The 21,779-nt window shown below is 36.3% G+C and overlaps 1 protein-coding gene across 1 annotated transcript in view; it reads right to left on the bottom strand.

The window, feature by feature from the left end:
* The window catches only part of LOC136033601 (rab GTPase-binding effector protein 1-like), a 119,329-nt gene that overhangs the window by 41,536 nt on the left and 56,014 nt on the right, over positions 1 to 21,779 (bottom strand). The window contains exons 9-11 of the mRNA XM_065714381.1: positions 18,253 to 18,369; positions 9,541 to 9,788; positions 3,243 to 3,487 (exon numbers count right to left, since the gene is read on the bottom strand). Coding sequence (XP_065570453.1) covers positions 3,243 to 3,487; positions 9,541 to 9,788; positions 18,253 to 18,369 — 610 coding nt within the window. The remainder of the gene's footprint in view (positions 1 to 3,242; positions 3,488 to 9,540; positions 9,789 to 18,252; positions 18,370 to 21,779) is intronic.

Raw genomic sequence — 21,779 nt, forward strand, 5'->3', positions numbered from 1 at the left:
TTGTCTGAAAAGGCAGAAATAATTTTAATGGGTGATTTTAACGTTGACATGATGGATATGTCATCGAGTCAGGCTTGTGATATACTGGCACTAGTATTCTCGTCTGGGTTAACTCCCTGTATAAATATCCCTACACGAATTTCGAACCAATCTGCAACCCTAATTGACAATGTGTTCTCATCTATACATTCTGTAAAAAATGAAGTGCTACTATCAGATATATCGGATCATTTCCCGGTATGAGTTTTACTTCCACTCCCCCGGCTTGCCCGCCGAATAGCCCCTGATAATAAACCAAGATTCCGATATACACCAGCAAACATCGAAAAGCTCAAAGATGATTTATTCACTACGTCATGGGAGTTTACAATACCTGAGAGGGTGAGCTTAGAAAATTATAATAAGGTATTTGATTTTTTTTATGAAACAGTAAAGGAGAAATTTATCCACCATTGCCGAACACCTCAACCAAGTCTTTCTAAGAGATCAACACCCATAGCCCCATGGACTACAGCTGGAATACTGAAGTCAATAAAGAGGAAACAGAACCTTTGGAAAGAGTACAGGGACAGACCAAGTGATGCTAAATTAGAGGTTTTTAAACTATACCGGAAGATACTTAAAACTCTGATTCGAAAAGCTAAAATTACATATTTTTCCCGAAGATTTGCGGATTGCGGCAAAAATTTCAAGAAAACTTGGGATGTAATTAAGGAAGTTACGCAACCATCGGCAAATGACCTAGAAAGATCCCTAAATCACTTAATGTTCAGAATCAGCTTTTCTTGGATGAAGACCAAGTGCGACATCAGATGACAAAATTTTTTGCTGAGGTTGGGAAAACAACGGCGTTAGGTGTGGTTCCTTCTTCAAGTTCTCGATCTTGGAAGCAGTTCCTCGGTCCTTCCTGTGCAAAGTCGATGGTTCTTGAGTCAGTTCCGGAGCAGGAACTGATAATAATAATTTCGTCATTGAAAAATTCTTCATCTGGATTCGACCAAATTCCTGCCAAATTAATTAAACAAATTCTTCCCTCAATTATTACACCACTGTGCCACTTGGTTAACCAGTCATTCAAGCTCGGAATATTCCCTCAGCGTCTCGAGTTGGCACGAGTGATAGCACTATTTAAAGGAGGTGACCGGGAGGACCCGGGGAACTATAGGCCTATATCTCTTCTGTCTGTTTTTTCTAAAATATTTGAAAAGACTATGCTAAAGCGTTTGCTGAGTTTCCTAGACGCGAAGAAGTTTTTTCATCGGCACCAATTTGGTTTTCGGGAGAAGTGCTCAACAGAACACGCATGTAATATGCTTCTTCATTTTGTACGACAGTCTTCAGACTTCGGCCTTATCCCTGCGGCAATATTCCTTGATGTGAAGAAAGCTTTTGACAGCCTCACACACGAGATACTTATTGGTAAGTTGTCGCATCAAGGCGTTCGTGGAGAAGCTCTGTCCTGGTTTTCTTCATTCCTAACTGGCCGATCCATTGCAGTTGAAGCTTCTGATGAGCATGTTCCAGTTGAATATGGAGTGCCACAAGGCTCAGTTCTTGGGCCAACCCTTTTCCTCATATATGTCAACGACCTCTATCGACTACTTAGCAACCCACGATCTGATTTCTGTTGTCATTTGTGCCAGAAAGGAGATGCTGTGGTTGGAGCCTTGGATACGCCTGGTCAACATGAAAAACTCTTTGCATTCGCCGACGACACCACCCTGGGGGCTGCAGCACCTGATGAATCATCTCTTATCCTCAAGCTACAATTGATGACAGAAAACATATATCGTTGGTTTGATGCAAATTTGTTAGCTTTGAATGTAAAAAAATCGTTTCTTCTTATATTCCCCCGCATAGGCAAAAGCTGCCCTACAGTGACAGAGCTTAAAACATCTAAGGGATCCATATCCCGCCCAGCTGACCGGTTTATTCGATTCCTTGGGATACATCTGGATGAAAATCTATCTTTCAAACGGCATATTGAGTCAATGAGATTAAAGGTTTCTCGAGGTCTTGGAATTATTCGGAAGCTGAAGCGAGTCTTTCCTTTCTCTATCATTCGTCTATTATACTTATCTCTTATTTACCCTTATTTATGCTACTGCTCGTCAGTGTGGATGTCAACATTTCCATCTGTACTTGCACCTTTACATAATCTCCAACTGAAAGCAGCAAAAGTCCTTCAATCTACCACCCATATTTCTGTTGAACTTCTGAAGATCAAAGATATTCATACATTACACCTCTCTTTCATTGCATTTCAGTATTTTCGTGGAGACCTTCCATCAGGTTTTTCCGGGCTTCTTGAAATTGTTCGAAATGTCAGTCCTTATGAAACTAGAAACAAGGATGATGTGCTAGTGCCATCCACCCCTGCAGTGCGTTCGGACTTTGGTCAGATAGTTGCTGTCGGACGTGCCTGGAATTCCGTTCCTGTTGGGATTCGACGGTCCTGTACCATAGGCTCCTTCAAGAAACGGTTGAAAAATTTTTTAATTAAAAAAAATTAAATTAAATTATAATATTGATCAGTTATTTATATTGTTTAGTTTTCAAGATTTAATTTATTTATTTAATTATTTATATTGAATTTAATTATTTAGATTTGGGTGGTGTGAGTGTCGGATCCTCGATGTATATTTTTTTTTATTACTATTTTTTTTTTAAGTAGGTGGTGCGGAGACCGGTTGTACTCGGGTGAGGATTGGTGAGTAGACTCTAAATATATTTTAAGTGTGAATGTATTTAATAGTTATTTATGTTTTTGTTTTGTTGTTTTTTTCCCAAATAACGGGCCATTGAGCCCTTTGGGATATTTTTGTTTATAAATGGATGGATATTGATAATAAAAGGAACTTGAACTTGAACTCTGAAATAAATTAATAAACTCATATAAACCAAAAAGCGTGAATCTAGACAAAGGCTTCATATAATTTAAAAAGCGACAGGGGGAGGGGGGAGTCTGGTAGAATGATTATTCAGAATTTCGGTCAAACATCCGAAAATTAAGAGAAAAAAATATAAGTAGGTAGAAAACTTGACGTCTAGGGGAAAACTAAGTCGTAAACTGTAGAATGTAAAAAGACCTCCCCAAAAAAGGAAATTGTTCCCATAAATAAATTGAACGATTTCAAGATCCTTTTTTAAAAAAGCTTTTAAACAAGCATTGCAAGATCCCTTCTCTCCCCTTCACTGTTCAACTCGCTGAAATCTTAAATATACAAACCGCAATGATTCACCTCAAATGTTGATGAACTGTCTTTTTAGTTGACGCTAATTCTTTTTGTAACACCTCGTATTTCTTGAAAAGGTCATTGTATTTACTTGACAAGGAGCAAACAATCTTCTCACTTTCGCGAGAGCCAGCCAACCATTTTTCCTCGTTGTCTCGGAATAGCTGCATTGCACTAGATAATTCTTTTTGAATTCGATCTGATTCAGACTCGGCCTTACTGCTTCGACTGGTTAAGCTAATTTGCTGTTCCTAAAAAGTAAATAAGCCACATAAATAAAGAGAAACTGTGCCATTCGGAACTTGGGTAGTATGGTTGAGTTTACTGTATGGTAGGTTGGTGGTACTAGTTTGGAAGATGGTATACGGTAGTTGGGAGGTAAGAATCGGTCTTACTGCTTTGACTGGTTAAAATAATTTGGTAGATAAGATGGTAGATGGTATACAGTAATTTGGAGGTAAGACTCGGTCTTACTGCTTTGACTGATTAAGATAATTTGCTGTTCTTAAAAAGTAGATAAGTCACATCAATAAAGAGAAACTATTCCATTCCAAACAAGGATAGTATGGGGAAGTTTAGTGTATGGTAGAATGGTGATGGTAGTTTGGTAGATGGTGTATGGTAGTTTGGAGGTAGTATGGTCAGGCTTCCAACAGCATGCAAAATGGGTTTGAAGATGATTTTCTATTCATGAGAGTCTTAAAAGATATTAGCAATATTGTAGATGTCAGCAGATGTGTTCTTATACCAAGGACATTCAAATAAAAACATCTTTTACCCCTAGAACCATCTCAGGTTTATTCATAGCAGAAAACTGCAATGTTTGAACTATTTATACCCCTTTTCTACAGAATTACAAATTTTTTTTAAGGCAGTATCATATTTCTGTTAGCGTTGCCACATTAAGCCGTGAAAAATAAATACACAGAACTGATTAGCAACATTTGGCAGCACTTTTCGTCCATAAAAATGCAGACATTAACATTCTGTTGATTCCCAAAGACAGCTATACATTCAAAAAAAAAAAAAAAAAAAAAAAAAAAAAAAAAAAAAAAAAAAAAGCACCTTCTTACGCTGTTGGTGTCGTATGTTTAGCCTTTTTTTAGTTTTTCACTCACATTTCCTTATCTTAAATTTGGCGCCCACTGCTAACGAAAACTACTGCATATCCAGGCCTTTTCTATGAATGATTGAATTATTTTTTTTTTTTCCTATTTTTAAGAAATAAATGGTCGTGTATGTTATCAATAAATCAATTCAATCAATCTGATTCCATTTTAAATTTCCTTCATACTTTTGGTTCAAACGCCGATTATGAGCTACCCGTGTAAGCAAACAATATATTGCCTATATCTTCGTAATCAACCGGGCAAAAAACGAAGTTTGGGTAGATGCAGTGTTCAAAGATGCGAAATCTGTAAGTAAATAAATAAAATAAATCTATAAATAAAATAAATAAATCTATAGGTAAATAAATAAAATAAAATAAAGTAAATAAATCTGTAAGTAAATTTTGAAATGTCTCTTCAATTGATACTTCTTATCATAAGTAGAAACATTACGGAATTTTAGACAATTAGGGGAGGATGAAGGCTGTTAAGAGGATGGTTGGGGGGTTGGGACAAACCCACCAAGACTCACCCCAAATTATTGGCAGCGACATTTTATGAAGAGGGTATTGCAAAGCTTGCTCACAGATGCGACAAATATCTCAACCGTCAAGGTGATTATATAGAGGAGTAACCTTGATTATATGTTAGTTCTGACAGTAAAATCACCATGTTACATTTATCATTCTTCTTTTTTACTGTGAGTCGGAGGCTGAAAAAAAACCTTGTAGAAAATTATCTAGATATAGTCCAGGTCTGCAAAAAGGGTTGCAGTCTTATAGTTGACAGGTTGACACTATCGAAAAAGAAATACAAGGAAGTACTAAGAAACTCAAATTTCACAAAAAAAATACTTTTATAATAGCCCAATTTATAGATTTTTGAACAGCCAATATTATTTCCTTAATTACTACTTACTACCATTACTAATGATTAATCACAGAACAAATAGATCTGAATCCAATGCATCTGCAAAATTTCTTTCCCCTTCCTCCCCATACACTACTCTGCCGAAAGCCACATAATTTACCCTTTCCCCTCAGTAAGACTCTACTTCTTTTCAATCTTTCTTATAACATCTTCGTGCAACAATTTTCTTCTTCGGTAAAAACCGCACAAACTGTCTTAATCTTTCTTTAATCAATTTAATATGAAAATTGAACATAATCTCCACTAATAATCTTAATCTATCTTGGTGTTAGAGATCTAGGCCAATGAGATCAAACCAAATCTATATTCACAAAATACCAGCAATTATGCTTAGACAATGCTGCTTAAAACATCTCAACGCTTCCACCATGAAACATCAACGTTTCGGAACAATACAAAACATCTATCACCAACACAGCTCACCAGCACTATAACTTAATTTCTCACGTGCATTTCCAAAATGAGGGTACTCCAAAAATTGAAAATAATCCGTATATTTTAGCAAATTTTTTTTTTTAAACCTTCCCTAAACTTCTTTTTTTACTTTGTTTTCGTTTGCTTTGTTTTTTTCTTATCGATTTTTACTTAGATCTTTAATTACATTTATTTTCTTCCGTGCCGTTTTCCTCCTTCATTACTAATCGTACAATCTGTAACAATGCCCTAGTGTCTAAGCCCCGTGGGTTCTCGCGTCTAAGTCCCGCGCATTAGCGCGAAGGCTAGCAAGGATGTATATACTACGAAGACTGAAGACTTCAGGAATCATTGGAATACATAGGTTAAGCAAAGAGCTTTGGCTATCTTTATTTTCCAGGAGTCAACTTTTAAGAAATTAGCAAAAAAAAGAATCGTAGCTTTAAGCATTCAATACTTAGGGCATTTTTTTTCTATTTTTTCAATTTGAATTTTCTACATAGAATGACATCTTCTCTTCATCTAATGAAGATAAAACTTCGTCTAATTTCAACTTACGTTCCCATGAAACTTCATCCATAAAATAGCATAAAACTTCATCTATTTCAACTTACAGTTCCATGAAATTTCATCCATGAAACAACATGAAATGTCATCTAATTTCAACCTACCTTTCCATGAAACTTCATCCATGAAGCAATATGAAATTTAATCTAATTTTAACTTACGTTTCCATGAAATTCTATCCAAGAAAGAGCAATAAACTTCATCTAGTTTGAACTTACCAATTCAATTTACGTTTCCTCTTTGCAGCTAAATATACTTTTTTCGTTCGCGAAGCGCGGAGCAGAAAGCTTTAGGAGTGAGGTGAAGAACTCTAAAACTCTTTTTGCCAAACCGTAGATGAATTTTTTTTTGTTGACACTCGGTTTGCAAAGCCGATTGGTGAAGAATTGGTTAGAGATCTTTTGGATAAGCCATCAGATTATACACGATTTATGCCCCAAAACGAAGATAAATCACTGTATATGCTACCAGTATCATTTGATGAATACCAAAAAGCTATTAGTGATTTAAAGAGAGGAAATTCGGCTTCAGTAGATGATATATCGACAAATCTCTTAAAGTAAATATCAGGAGTAATATATAAACCTCTTGCAGATGTTATAAATAAGAGCATAAAAAATGGTGTTTTCCCTGATCTTCTGAAAAAGGCTAAAATAATCCCTATATTTAAAAAAGGGGAGGCTCAAGATCCCAATAATTACCGTCCTATTGCACTCCTTTCCCCACTGGCTAAAGTTTTTGAAAAAATAATGAAATATAGACTTACATCATTTCTGGAAAAGATAAATTTTTTTTCGAAGTTCCAGTTTGGTTTTTTAAAAGAAAGATCGACAGAAGATGCTGTCGCCGCAACACATATTTTCATTAATGATGCTTTAGATGATGATTGTTTAGCAGCTACATTGTTTTTTGATATTAAGAAAGCTTTCGACACTTTAAATCACGAAATTCTATTTAAAAAACTTGAAAATACGGGAATAAGAGGAGTACCTTTAAAATTAATCAAATCATATTTGCACAATCGAAGGTTTGTGGTAGATATTGATGGTGAATATTCGTCTGAGACGTCGAATAATAATATCGGTGTACCGCAAGGCTCAATTTTAGGACTTCTATTATTTTTAATATATATAAATGATCTCCCAAATTCTACTACTGAAAATGCCTTAACAATTATGTTTGCGGATGATACTGCAGCAAGTTTAAAAGCACCAACATTAGATGCACTGAAAGAAAAACTGATTGAAGTTGCAAAATCCGTCACAAATTGGTTCCAAATTAACAAACTTGTCCCTAATTTTGTTAAAACAGAATTTATTATTTATGGAAGATCAAATCAAAAGTTGAAAAATATTCTCTGAATGAAATTACCATTGATACTATTCATGAAATCAAAAGAGTATACACAGCAAAATATTTAGGTATCGTTTTTGACCCTACCATGAATTTTAAAACACATATTTCGTTGTTGAGATTAAAATTATCAAGATATATAGGTTTGCTCCACGACTAAAATTTTTATTCTCATATAAGGTTCTAAGAATCCTATATTTTTGCCTAATTGATGCACAAATCCAATAGTGCTCAGCTATATTTTTGCTGACTTTTAAATCACATATTAAACCACTACAACAAACCCTGCAAAACAAAGCTATTCGAATTCTAGATAAGTTTTTACAACACCCAAGGAGTACAGATATCCACTCTGAAACACGTACCTCTTACCTGTTTCTAGACATAATGACTCTCACACAGAAATCTCATCTCCTATTATCTAGTTGGTTTTTTAAGATTCAATATGTACATAATTTCTTTTTTGACCAGAATTTACTGTCCAAACATCAAAATTCACTGACAACTAGATGTGTTCACCCATACAAACTTCCTCTGGTGAAAAATGAAAGATCCCGTTTCAACCTCCGGTATATGATCCCATCAATAGCCAACAAATATTCATTAAATAAATTTGTTGAGTTACCAAAAGGATCTTTCAAGAGACGATTAAAAAGTCTAATAATGGGATCTGCTTGCAAGAACGGTTGGTAAAAATTTTTAATTCTTAATTTTATTTTGGACTCACTCCACTTACTCCACCTTAAATACTCTCATTAAAGATACTCTTTATTTATTGATGAAATAGTGGTTTATTTTTTGTTTGTTGTGTATCAATCGAGGGTTGTTAAATTTTGTTTATATGTCTTGCCCAGTAGTCGAGCTTGTCTCTCCATTTGGGCAAGTTGAACATTTTGATGAATATGAATTTTTGAATAAATGAATCTGAATCTGAAAGCTCCGTTTTTACGTAATAACAGACAATCTGCGGTCGTCTTGGCGTTTTTTCAGCTGGGCTGAAACGTTATAAATGATTTGTTGAAAAGCCTATATGTTCTACAAGTTTAAAATTATATTGCAAAAAAAAAAAAAAAAAAATCACTTTACGCAAGCAAGGTAAGAACCTCAATTTTCGTTCTCGTAGAGCGTTTATTTCCATTTAAAAAAAAGAGACAGTCCTAATTTTTGCACACAGCCAAAAATCGTATTGCCAAAAAATGACCAAAAAGCAGCTATAAACACACAAAAATATTCTTAAAATATCGATCTTACCTCGAGTTTAGCACACTGATCTTTTAAAGTAGACAGTCGGTTACAAGTTTGTAGAGTCATTTTGTAAACTGATTTGAGTTCGTCTTGCAATGAGTCCCATAAACACACAAAAATATTCTTAAAATATCGATCTTACCTCGAGTTTAGTACACTGATCTTTCAAAGTAGACAGTCGGTTACAAGTTTGTAGAGTCATTTTGTAAACTGATTTGAGTTCGTCTTGCAATGAGTCCCATAAACACTCAAAAATATTCTTAGAATATCGATCTTACCTCGAGTTTAGCACACTGATCTTTCAAAGTAGACAGTCGGTTACAAGTTTGTAGAGTCATTTTGTAAACTGATTTGAGTTCGTCTTGCAATGAGTCCCATAAACACACAAAAATATTCTTAAAATATCGATCTTACCTCGAGTTTAGCACACTGATCTTTCAAAGTAGACAGTCGGTTACAAGTTTGTAGAGTCATTTTGTAAACTGATTTGAGTTCGTCTTGCAATGAGTCCCATAAACACACAAAAATATTCTTAAAATATCGATCTTACCTCGAGTTTAGCACACTGATCTTTCAAAGTAGACAGTCGGTTACAAGTTTGTAGAGTCATTTTGTAAACTGATTTGAGTTCGTCTTGCAATGAGTCCCATAAACACTCAAAAATATTCTTAGAATATCGATCTTACCTCGAGTTTAGCACACTGATCTTTCAAAGTAGACAGTCGGTTACAAGTTTGTAGAGTCATTTTGTAAACTGATTTGAGTTCGTCTTGCAATGAGTCCCATTGTTCAGTGGCAAGAGCAATTGCAGAATCGTCCGACTGAGAACCACACGAATTGGAACTAGTCTCACTAGATAGCTCAGCTTGATACTGAACACCAGGCGTTGAAAATACTTCTGAACTTATTGTGGACGCAGATTCGCCAGATGTAACTATAAATAAAACGAAAAATAAGACCAAATAAAGGGGGGTGGGTATCCACAAAATTTGCACGGGATCAGGGGGAGGGCAACATTTCAATGGATGAGGAACCTATAAAAAGCAATATCTTTGGAAAGTACATCTACTCTTCTCCGTGTGACAGCACTTAGGTTAGTTTCACAGTCTTGAATAAGCATCGGCACCGTTTCTGTTTTTCAGAAAAACATAAACGAAAAAAAAGATAAAAAAAAACAGAACAGAAACAGAAACAGGTCCGTCACAAACAGGTGACCTGTTCCTAATTTCTGTTCTGTTTTTTTTTTTTGAAAAACAGAAATCAGCTGTTTTTATAAGAAAATAGCTGCTTTGAACAGCATTTTTTTTTATTTTACTCTTTTTTAAGATGTTTCACCCTGTCATCTATACTATGCAAGTTATACGCTGTAAATCCCAAACTTGCATAAAGAAACCATCTTGAAACCATCCCAAATCCACGAATCCATCTTATTTTTAATCAACTATATGTGCATACAATACGACTCCGACTGCAAAAGCGATTCTAAAACCTATTAGAAGACCTGGGAATAGCACGATTTCGTTTTTGTCACCTCAAGATGTTGGACAGCCGAGTATTAAACAAAAGGAATAAAATTTTCTTTTAAATTGAATTAAAAAAAAGTTTGTTTTTAACTGAAAGTAAGCAGTGACATTAAGAATTAAAACGAAAAGAAATCGTTCCATATATGAAAGGACTGTCCTCTCCTCAACGCCTCGCTCTTTACCCTAATGTTTTTTTATTACTTTAAAAAGCAGAGTTGCGACAAAGAACCAATCTTTAGCGTAAAGAGCGAGGCGTTGAGGAGGGGATAGCCTGAGTCATATACGGAATAATTTCTGTTCGTTCTAAGTTTTAATGTCGCTCCTTACTTTCAGTTAAAAAATAACTTTTTTTTTTTTATTTAATTTCTGAACGTTATTTAACTAATGCAGGTTCGAATTTGGCTTACCGTGAGCGAACAACTAAACCAATTTCAGAGTTCAGAGTTTTATTTACCAATACATACAAAATGAAAATACAATACTCTTATTCCCCCAGAGTTTTACAATACTTACAAAAAAAAATACAATATAAGCAACAACTAAAAAAAAGAGAGAGAACAATAGTCAAGTAGCATATAAGATTAAAAAGAGAACATGAGCCCTGGGAGTCAAAAAGCAGACAAAGACAACCATACATCATGAAACAAACACTGGAGACGTCAGCTCCTCAGAGGAAAAGGAGAACAAAATGCTATTCTGTCTCATTCCTAACTAAATGGTCCTTAAGAATCCTTTTCAAGTCCCAAACGAGTTGCATCTCTGTACTGAAGAAGATGAATTCCAGACCTGTTGACAAGCAATGAAGGGATTGAAATCTGATCGAATAGTAGGGATAGGAGGAATGCAGATATTATATAGAGAACGAAGGCTATATGAACCTGAATCAAAAATAAACACAGGAGTTTTTTTTGAAGAGATTTAAGAAGATTGTCGTGAAGCTGATGAAAGACAAAAGCAGGTTATGGACATTGGTGTCCATAACCAGAAGCCGTACTTTATTATCCATGACAGAAAGCGACCGCAGCGTAGACAGAAAAGTAGACATCCATACAATGGGGCCATAAGAAACGTATGGCAGGCAGACTGGACAAGGCAGAAAAAAGAAGCTTCAGAATAGATCCAGGAAATGTGTGTCTAAGTTTTTGAATGATACCAAAACTCCACGAGACCTTAACCCTAATCATGGCTATATGGTTTCTAAATGAAAGTTTCTCATCAAGGAGGATACCAAGAAACCGGACCACCCGATAATCTGGTCTACATAAGGAGCCTTGTGACACCTGAATTTGTGTAAGCTGAGGGAAAGCTATACCAATTCGAGAAAAAATAAGAAAATGTGACTCACCAACATTCAAGGCAAAGTAATTTGCATCAAACCATGAAATAATCTCTCTCGAATATTGGCACAAGGTTAGACTTGATATCACATTCCGTCTTCCCAAGGGTCCGAAGAGTGATGTTATCAGCTAAAGCAACGAGAAAATCTTCATTACAAGTAGTATTGGAACACGAACGAACATCAGGATGACAGCATTTGATGATTTGTTTTTGGCAGGATGACGGCCGAAATCCAATCATTAAGATAAATCAGAAATAAAACAGGGCCAAGAACAGATCCCTGAGGGACGTCATGATATACTTCAGAAGGGTTCCGGAAAAGCGGATCAATTGAAATAAGCCTACCAGAAATATATGATACAAACCAAGAAAAACTGTTTGATGTTATACCAATTTGCGATAGCTCCCAAAGAAGAATCCGATGGGTCAAGGAACCAAGAGCTTCACGAAAATCCAAAAATAAAGTTGCCGAGATATGACCAGAATTTATTGCCGAATGAATGAAATTCAAGAGAGCTTCACAAGCATGCTCTGTAGAGTGATTTGCTCGGAATCCAAACAGGAAATCGGGCGAAAATTATTTTGCATCCAGAAAACTAAGAAGCCTAGATAACATAGCCTTCTCAAAAATTTTGCTGAAAACAGATAGGAGATAAAGTGGCCTATAATTAGCAGGATCACTCCGGGAACCACTTTTATACAGCATTATAACTTTAGCTCGCTTTAGAGATTCAGGGAAAATCCCTATTTTGAAAAACAGATTGAAAAGCTTAGCCAATGGTGACAGAATAGCTGGCAGAATGGCAAGGATAACCCTTGTAGGAATTCTGTCTGGCCCTGAAGACGATGATCCTTTAAGAGTATTCACGATACGAGCTCAAGACCATTGACTTTAAACATGAGGGTCCGAAATAGGCTCTGAAATAGCAACGAGAAGTTGCAGAGCTTGCAGAGGAAGCAGTTATCTTCCCTACATTAGCAAAATATATTATATTAGCTCTAGCTGACCATCTTCTTCTCCTTTGACGGTTTTACCATCGATTATCAGCGTTGTTGGAACTGAAGGCAGAGGGGGAGTAGGTCTAAGAACCAAATTAATTAAATACCATGTCTACCTAACATCCTTCCCACATTCAGATAATTTCCTATGATAATACTGAGACTTTGCCTTCCGACACAGAGAATTAAATATACTCCTATAGGCCTTGCACGGCTGATGATTAGCTAGAGATGATGAAGCCTTGTAAAGCTTCCACGAATAATTGTTCCTTTTCCAGCTTTTATGGAGACCTGAAGTCATCCATGGATTCAGCGGTGCTAAATGGGGCACTGGACCTTGATGGCAAACTTCCAGGATACCTTCTTTCACTAAATCATAAAGGAAATCAAAAGAGCGGTTAAAATCCGATTCAGAAACTAATCTATCCTATGGCTGATCAGTTAGAAGATAATTAAGTAGACTCAGATCAGTATCACCAAAATGGAAAAATGGGAGATTAGATGGTGAAGCTATACACTGCCCTTCATCAGCACTATAATATCGTGAAATAGCAGGAAAATCATCAGAAATATCACTAACCAGCACTGAATTATCTAAGACATCTAGTGACGAAAAAATATTATCAATAAGAGACGCATGCGTGTCAGTAACTCGGGTTTGTATACAAACTGAAGGTAGAGTTCCCGAAGAGAGCATCATAGACAAAAAATCTATAGCTGAAGAAGAATTTTGATCCGGCAGGTCGAGGTTGAAATCACCCATAAGGATTAGTTCACAGAGATACTTTTGGACTCCAAAACCTCTTCCAGAATTTTCATAAACAAAGGAATAGATCCACCAGGGACCTGTAAACCAAACCCACAGCTTAGCCCTTACACACTGACTTAATCTCAATAAAAAGGGATTCTAAGATTCCTTCCTCATTTCTACTCAAATCACTTCGGGCATTGTATAAAACAAGATCAGCAATATAAAGGACAAGACCACCTCTCACAATATGTTTCCTGTTCAGTCTCTCCATCCTATATCCTGGAATATCTAAAAGTATATCTTTATTTGAATCCAGAAAAGTTTCACACAATTCAATAACATCAGCAGTTCCACCACTAACAATCCGTTTCAGCTCATCAAAAGACAATCAAAGTCCCTGAATCTTAAGGTGAAGCACAGAGAAAATACCATCTCGTTTAGAGGAGACAGAACCATTTAATTGCGAAACATACTTACTTTTATTAGCCGAATTCCTCTGGAGAGTTCACCTCTAGAAACTACCTTCCAAACGTAAAAATTTTCCCCCATAAAACCAAAATTATTTATTATATGTATGAGGGGGCTGTCCCCTCCTCAACACCTCAGTCCTCACGCTAAAGTTTGCCTTTTGTCCCAATTCTTTATGAACGACTACTGAAATTTAAGGATTGTTTGAATAGAATAATAAGAACCTTTCTTAAAAGTATAGAAAAGCTTTAGCGTTGAAAATATTTTCAACTATATGTTGAATGTCGAAATATTCCAAGAGGAATGTAAAATAATATTAGCTATTCTTAAGCAGCGCATTGCTAAAAAAAAAAAAAAAAAAAAAAAATAAAGAAAAAAAAAAAAAAAAAAAAAAAAAAAAAAAAAAAATTAAGGAATGCCGGGAAATCCGGCTCCCCCTCCATGAAAATTCCTCCATGCAAAGTTCTTCTCACACCAAATATCCCCACTAAGAAAATTCCTCCCAGACAATCCCATTCTAGCTGAAAATACCCCTGGAATATTTCTTGCGGATGATTCGAACTGAAATTTTCCTTAGCCCGCTTTCATTTGAAAAAGACTTTAATTTCTTATTGTTTTTAAAATCATACCGAAAATCCCCCTTCGAGGAAAATTCTTATCACAAATACCCACCGCAATTTATCATATGGAAAATTCTCCCGTGGAAAATCCCCCCACCTACGGAAAGACACTTTAGACAATTCCAACTCGGTAAATATTTCCCCGGGCAATTCCCCTTAATATCTCCATATGTAAAACCGACTCGGCAAAGAGAAAGGAAGACAAATAAAAAGAATTTTGTACAGGAATCTCCTCCATTGTATAAATTTCCCTTGGAAAGTTCACCCCCAGGAGTTTCACTCCCCACGATAAATTATCCCTATATAAAATCGCCCCTGTAGAAAAGTCTCCCCACTCCCCGGAAAATGTCCGTATGCTTCCCAATAAGAAATACTGTATATAATTAATCTGCAAATTTCCTGACTTACAAACCTTTCCCCATGGGCTGTGGGGGTTATGATATCCTCAAAGACATAGATACTGGGCTTTTCAACTATACTGAACAAAATGGCTATCTCAGAATTTGATCAGTCGACTTTTAGCAAGGTGGGCTACTTGCCCTCCAATCTTTTTGGTCACTAAGGAAGGGCACTAGAACTTTTAATTTCAGTTGAACAAGCTTTTTTTCGATATTCTAGGACTAGTGGTTCAATGAGATCCCCCCTGAGAAAATAAAATATAAAAATAACAGCATCCGTGATCTTTCTTCAGGGAAAAACAAAAATTCCACATTTTTGCATATACCTCTACATCAGGATTCTCGGATACGCTGAATCTGATGGTGTGATTTTCATTAAGATTCCTTGACTTTTAGGAGTGTGTCCCCTTTTTTCAAAAATTCGGCATATTTTCTCAGGCTCGTAGCTTTTGATGCGTAACACTAAACATAATGAATCTTTTATATTTGGAATTAAAATTATAAGCCGATTCTTTTGATATGTCTATTGATATCAAAATTCCGTTTTTTAGTGTTTTAGTTACTGTTGAGCCACGTCGCTCCTTATTTACAGTTTGTTGCCACGAACTTATTGATACAAAAGCACAACATCTTTGAACAAAATTGAAAACAAACAGAAGTTCAAACTTTGAATTTGTCACTTAGAAACATTCTTGTTTCGAGTGTTCCATCAGTTGTTCTTACACATAGAATTGCTAGCACTATTCATGCCATGAATAATGGTTTTGGGGTGGGGACTGTATACCTCTGGTTAGGGTCTGGTTCTGGTATACCATGGCAATTTCAATGGTGTACTTTTTATTTCGATCCGAAGCCATATTCAAGGGGTTTTGGGCTTTTTTTTCGGAAATAAGGGAAACTTGTTTTTGTGCAAAGATTGACGCTCAATGAAGATAATAATTAACATTGCTGAATCAATATTAAATAGTTTTTTGCGTAGAACAGTTTTTCTAAAATCACATTTTTTTCATTTTCGGTTACTAAAAGCTGAGATTTGCCGTTTACTAGGTTGCAGCTACTGATGTATCCATGGTGTCTAAAATTTGTTGAATACAAACACTGATAAATCACTAGGGCCACTTTTTCTACTAACTTGTACTATAAAGCCCTTTCCACTTCATTGCAAACTGCCCAACCTTACTTATTTTGTTCTAAGATCTTATCTAAAAGTACTGCAAGCTTCTGGCTCTATTTAGGACCAGCTTTAAGGTTAATATTGAGCTACAGGTTCTCAATCTCCGGAGGATGTCTTGTAGTTAGACTAGAGCTTCTTCTTAGCTGAAAAAGCATTAGTTACAAGAGCTAGATAAATGAAATAAAAATTATGTCTCTAGTGCTGCCTCCAGAGTCAGATATAGTTTCAGCCCACTCACCACATGTATTTTCTTCGTCAAACTTGTCAGGGTCATCCATATCAGAGGCGGTATTAGAAATATCATCATTTATGACATCGGGTAGATCATCTTCGTCTGCATCAATTTCTTGCTCTCAACTCGAGTCTTCTTCAAGCTCATCATCATCGTCATCAGATTCACATGCTAAATTTGCTCTACATAGATTTCTCCCCAGAACTTGAGAGCATTGGTTAAACAAAGGTGAAGGAGGTGACCAAAGCAAGAAGACCTTTCAACACCCCAAGGTAGCAAGCTTTAACCATAGCGAAAACGCAAGCACTTGGTTAAACAAAAAACCTCGACCCCTTTTTCTGTACAGCTTTTTTGAACATATTCTGTACATATTTTTGTACGGTATTCTGTACATACATTTTTCCTTTTTACTTAATATACAGTCACCCGAGTGAATTCTAAAACAATTTTTAGAAATTGGCAATAGATGATACATATCACATTTTTCTCGACTTTTAACAGCATTTTCCAGAACGGCTATTTAAAGGGCAAGAAAATAGCAGTGCTTACGTCTTAAAATATATAGCTAGATCACTGTAAAAGAATTACTCACAAGAATTGGTCAAGCTAATGGAGCCTTCAATAGATTACAGAAGCTTTGGCGGTAAGCTTCTCTCTACGGCTGAAAATGCCAATTTTTCAAAAGCAATGGTATGGAGCCTTCAATAGATTACAGAATGGAGCCTTCAATAGATTACAGAAGCTTTGGCGGTAAGCTTCTCTACGGCTGAAAATGCCAATTTTTCAAAAGCAATGGTATGGAGCCTTCAATAGATTACAGAATGGAGCCTTCAATAGATTACAGAAGCTTTGGCGGTAAGCTTCTCTCTACGGCTGAAAATGCTAATTTTTCAAAAGCAATGGTATGGAGCCTTCAATAGATTACAGAATGGAGCCTTCAATCGATTACAGAAGCTTTGGCGGTAAGCTTCTCTCTACGGCTGAAAATGCCGATTTTTCAAAAGCAATGGTATGGAGCCTTCAATTGATTACAGAATGGAGCCTTCAATAGATTACAAAAGCTTTGGCGGTAAGCTTCTCTCTACGGCTGAAAATGCCAATTTTTCACAAGCAATGGTATAAAAGATCTCCTGTTCAAAGCCAAGTCCTGGCACCTGAACCAATAACAAAAGAGACGACTGTATGCTTTCGAAAACTCATGTCAAAAAAGAATCCTATATAACCACCGACAGCAGCAGCGTCTTGCAACAGATGCCACACTAAATCGTAGATTGAGCTATTTTGGACACATACTACCTATGGGCAGTGTCCAACTACCCAATGCAGCACACCACTTGCAACCAAAAGGTCCACACTGCAGAGGCAGACCCAGAAAGACCCTGTGACGAATATACCAGATCGACCTGCATTACCTCCACACGTCAATCTGATTTCTGTGGAGAACATTCTGGCAGCGACAAACCATCAGAAAAAATAAAAGATTCTTCTTGATGCTCTTGGCGCCTCAGGAGGCACAGGGGGATCTAGGGTGGATGCTGCAGAGGTAGACCCAGAAACACCCTGTGACGAATATACCAGACCGATCTACATTACCCGCATATGTCAATCTAACCCCTGTGGGAGGACATTCTGGCAGCAGCAAACCATCGGAAAGAATGATGGATCCTTCTTGATGCCCTCGGTGCCTCTGGAGGCCTTCTTCAGAACTTTGCAAGTGAAACATTATTTCGTCAAAACTATTTGGGCTATTACTATTTATCACTATTTTATTGCTACTTTATCACTCTAGTATTAACAATCTTTGCAATTGCTTTTATTAAGAATAAAATGGTCATAACCTGCATAATAAAGCACAGAATGGACCAAAAAGAAAATAATTTAGCCTTGATATCTACCTGATAAACTTTCCATCTTAGAAGTTTTCAGACAAGGTTTGGACCCTTTCAAAAATTGCTGCTCCTGGTCCCAAGATGTAACACTAACATTCTCCTCTTCTTCGTTTGTAACCACATCTATAAATAGCAAATTTATGATCATTTATTCACCAGAAACACAAAGCATAAAGTTTAAGGAAAAGGGAAAAATTGTGACTTTCCGCTAATGCATATGGAAATGGGCATAGACCCCCAATTACTGCCCAAGAAATTTTTTCAAGCTCTAAGAGCTTACAGTTACTCATTCTTATAAAGGATTCAATATAATCAAAATCTAACTTTATATATATATATATATATATATATATATATATATATATATATATATATATATATATATATATATATATATATATATATATACGACTAGCAAAAAACTATGCTACTCGCACAATACTAGATCGTAGATTTAGGGCGAGTGGTTCGATTTCGGAATTAAGATATTTGGCTTTTCAACTTTTAATTCTGCTAATTTTTTATTTTATCTGTTTGTTACTTTTTATGGTTTTCCGTGTTGCTTGGCTTCAAATTTTCTTTGCGTTTTGTCTGTTTTTATCCATTTTGTTTTGTTCTGATTTTTGTTTAGACAGTGTGAACGTGCTTCCTTCCAACTTTTATTTTTATAGTGCTGAAGAAGAGAGGCGACTGTCTTCTTGAATTTTCCGTTTTGTTTCATCCAGTTTTTTTGTTGGCCTTACAAAACCCCGTTCTTGCTTTTCTTATACTACTTTTTTCGCAGTATCCGTATAAGGCTTATTTAGTTTGCAATTTTGGTTCCTTCTAAGTACCAAGTTCCTTCTGGCCTACCGTGGAAATAAGTGGAATAGGGTAGTAGCAATGCTACTTGGCAGTTTTCATTGCCTAGTGAAATTTTTTACTCTGTCACACTTTTGACTTCTGTCAAATTGTTCGAACTCTGTCAAATTTTGCTACTGGCAGCTTTGAAACTTTTTTCAGAGCTGCTTCTAGCTCACCTCCAGAAGAAGGAAACAGAACAAGAAGTATATCAAGAAGCTGTAAGAAAACCAGCTGCTAGATTTTTAACATTATTGCTCTCTATTCACTCTCAAACTATTCTGGTCATAATATTGACGTTGTATGAAAAAAAATTGCAACAATATGCTATGATAGTTTGAATAAAGTCGTAGCTGAAACTGAGAACCACTGAGGACACAACACTGCGATGCGTCGGCCTAAGGCGGCTGTGCGCTACAATTTTTTTCTGGGAAATAGCAAAACAGAGTCGCAACAAGGATATTCTCTATTTAAACCATTTTTTCATCTGTTTTTATGGGCGTAGGACAGCCAATTTAGCTCTACTTTTATCGGGATCGGAACAGAAGTCAGATCGGAATCGGAACAGAACAGCCAACAACCATAAAAGATCACTAACATGCGCAACAAAGTCGGCACTTACTGAATATTTTCTTCTGGAAATGGCAAACAGGATGAAACCAAGGATTTTCTATTTTATTTCATCTTGTCATCTGTCTTCATGACCATGAGGGAGTCAATTCACCCCCATCCTCTCTTCTCGGGACATTATTTCCCAATTCTAAATAGCAGGGCAATAATAATTTATGGTCAAAAACAAAAATTATATCTCTAACAAAGGCGGAAGAGTACTTTGTTGAAGGAAAACAAAATTGTTCAATTCTGAAAAGTTATCATTTTAAAATGGAGATTATTTTCAACCAAATTCAAACTCAACACAACTATCTCTTTTTGGATTTTAAAAATACATAATGGCTACCGTAAAAATAATTTAGGTACCAGGGGTGGGGGCCTAACAAATCTATGCTGGGGTGCGTAACAAATCTGCACTGCAAAAGCTTGCATTGCATTTCAGCTATACCTTATAGTTGGAGTTTTCAGCCTGTAATGTTTTTAATGTGCCTAAACAGCCAATATCAGGTGGTTCGGAATAGCTCATTTTTCTCAAGATGACACGAAATAAAGTGCGGGACCCCACAAGGATCAATCTGAATATTCATCCTGGTCGTCAATGACACTTTGCTTTTCCTGACATGGCCTTCACTTAATGCTTTGTATGATTAAATAAAAAAAAACAAGTTTTTTCAACTGAAAGTAAGGAGCAACATTAAAACTTAAAACGAACAGAAATTATTACGTATTTGAGGGGGGTTGCCCCCTCCTCAATACCTTGCTCTTCACGCTAAAGTTTTTCGACACTTTAAAAAAAGTTACTTATTGGGACAAAATTTAATTTTAGTATAAAGAGTGAGGTTGAGGAGGGGGCAATCCCCCTCATAAACGTAATAATTTATTTTCGTTTTAAGTTTTAATGTTGACCCTTACTTTCAATTGAAGACTTGTTTTTTTTTATTTAATTTCTGATCGTTTTTTTAATAACGCCAGGATATCTGGCTGAACCTCCACAGAAAAATCCTCCTTCCATGGAAATATCCCCTGGACAATTCAAGCCTGGCAAAAATTAGCCAGAACAATTACCCTTAACATCTCCACGAGTAAAATTGAATCGATGAAGAGAAAGCAAGACATATAAAGAAGTTTCGTATAGGAATTCTGGTGAATTCCCTCAGCGTAAAATTTCCCCTCTGGAATCTCGACTTTCCATGTAAAATTCTCCCCGCGCAAAATACCCCCAGTAGAAAATTCTTCCTCCCCTCCCCACCCAAAAAAAGTATGTATTCTTCCCAATAATAAATACTATACGTAAACAACGGGCAAATTTTACAAATTAAGGACCTTTCCCCGGGAATTGTGTGGGGGAGGTCATGTTATCCCCAAGAGCATAGTTATTGGACCTTTCAACTATGCTGAACAAAATAGTTATCTCAAAACTTTTATCGGACGATTTTGGCAAAAAATTGTGTGGGAGGAGGCCTAGTTGCCCTCCAATTTTTTGTTCACTTAAAAAGGGCACTAGAACTTTTCATTTCCGTTATAACGAGCACTTTCCCGACTTTGTAGGCCCACTGGGTCGATACGATAACTGTGAAAAACAAAAACAAAAAAAACACAAACTTTCTTCTGGCAAAAATTACAAAAATTCACGGGTACCTGGAAAAATCTGATGAAGATAAACAGAAAAGGTGCGTGGAAGCACAGGATAACTGCCCCCCAATCCCCCATTGCACTTCCTGGCTGAACGGTTATAAAACGGGGATCAGCACCAAATTTCCGCAACGCGGAATGCCGAAAATGTCAGAAAAAAGGTCATGTTGCAGCAGCATGTCGATCCAAGCCTGACAGTGTTGCCAGAAAAGAAAAATATAAATTCAAAGTTCGCCATGTAGCGGAAACTGGAAAATTCGAGGAGGAGAAAACAGATTCGGCAAGTGCTCCTGATCTGAAGAAGCCTCCGAACGAGGATAACTAGACTATTTTCTCTATAAGTGGTGAGTCACCGGAAATTATTGTTGGACTTACAATAATACAGTCTAAGCTTGATTTTGAGCTAGATACAGGCGCGGCCGTGTCGTTAATCTCAGAACAGACTTACC

Source organism: Artemia franciscana, chromosome 12 (genome assembly GCF_032884065.1).
Source record: "Artemia franciscana chromosome 12, ASM3288406v1, whole genome shotgun sequence".
NCBI classification, from domain to species: domain Eukaryota; kingdom Metazoa; phylum Arthropoda; class Branchiopoda; order Anostraca; family Artemiidae; genus Artemia; species Artemia franciscana.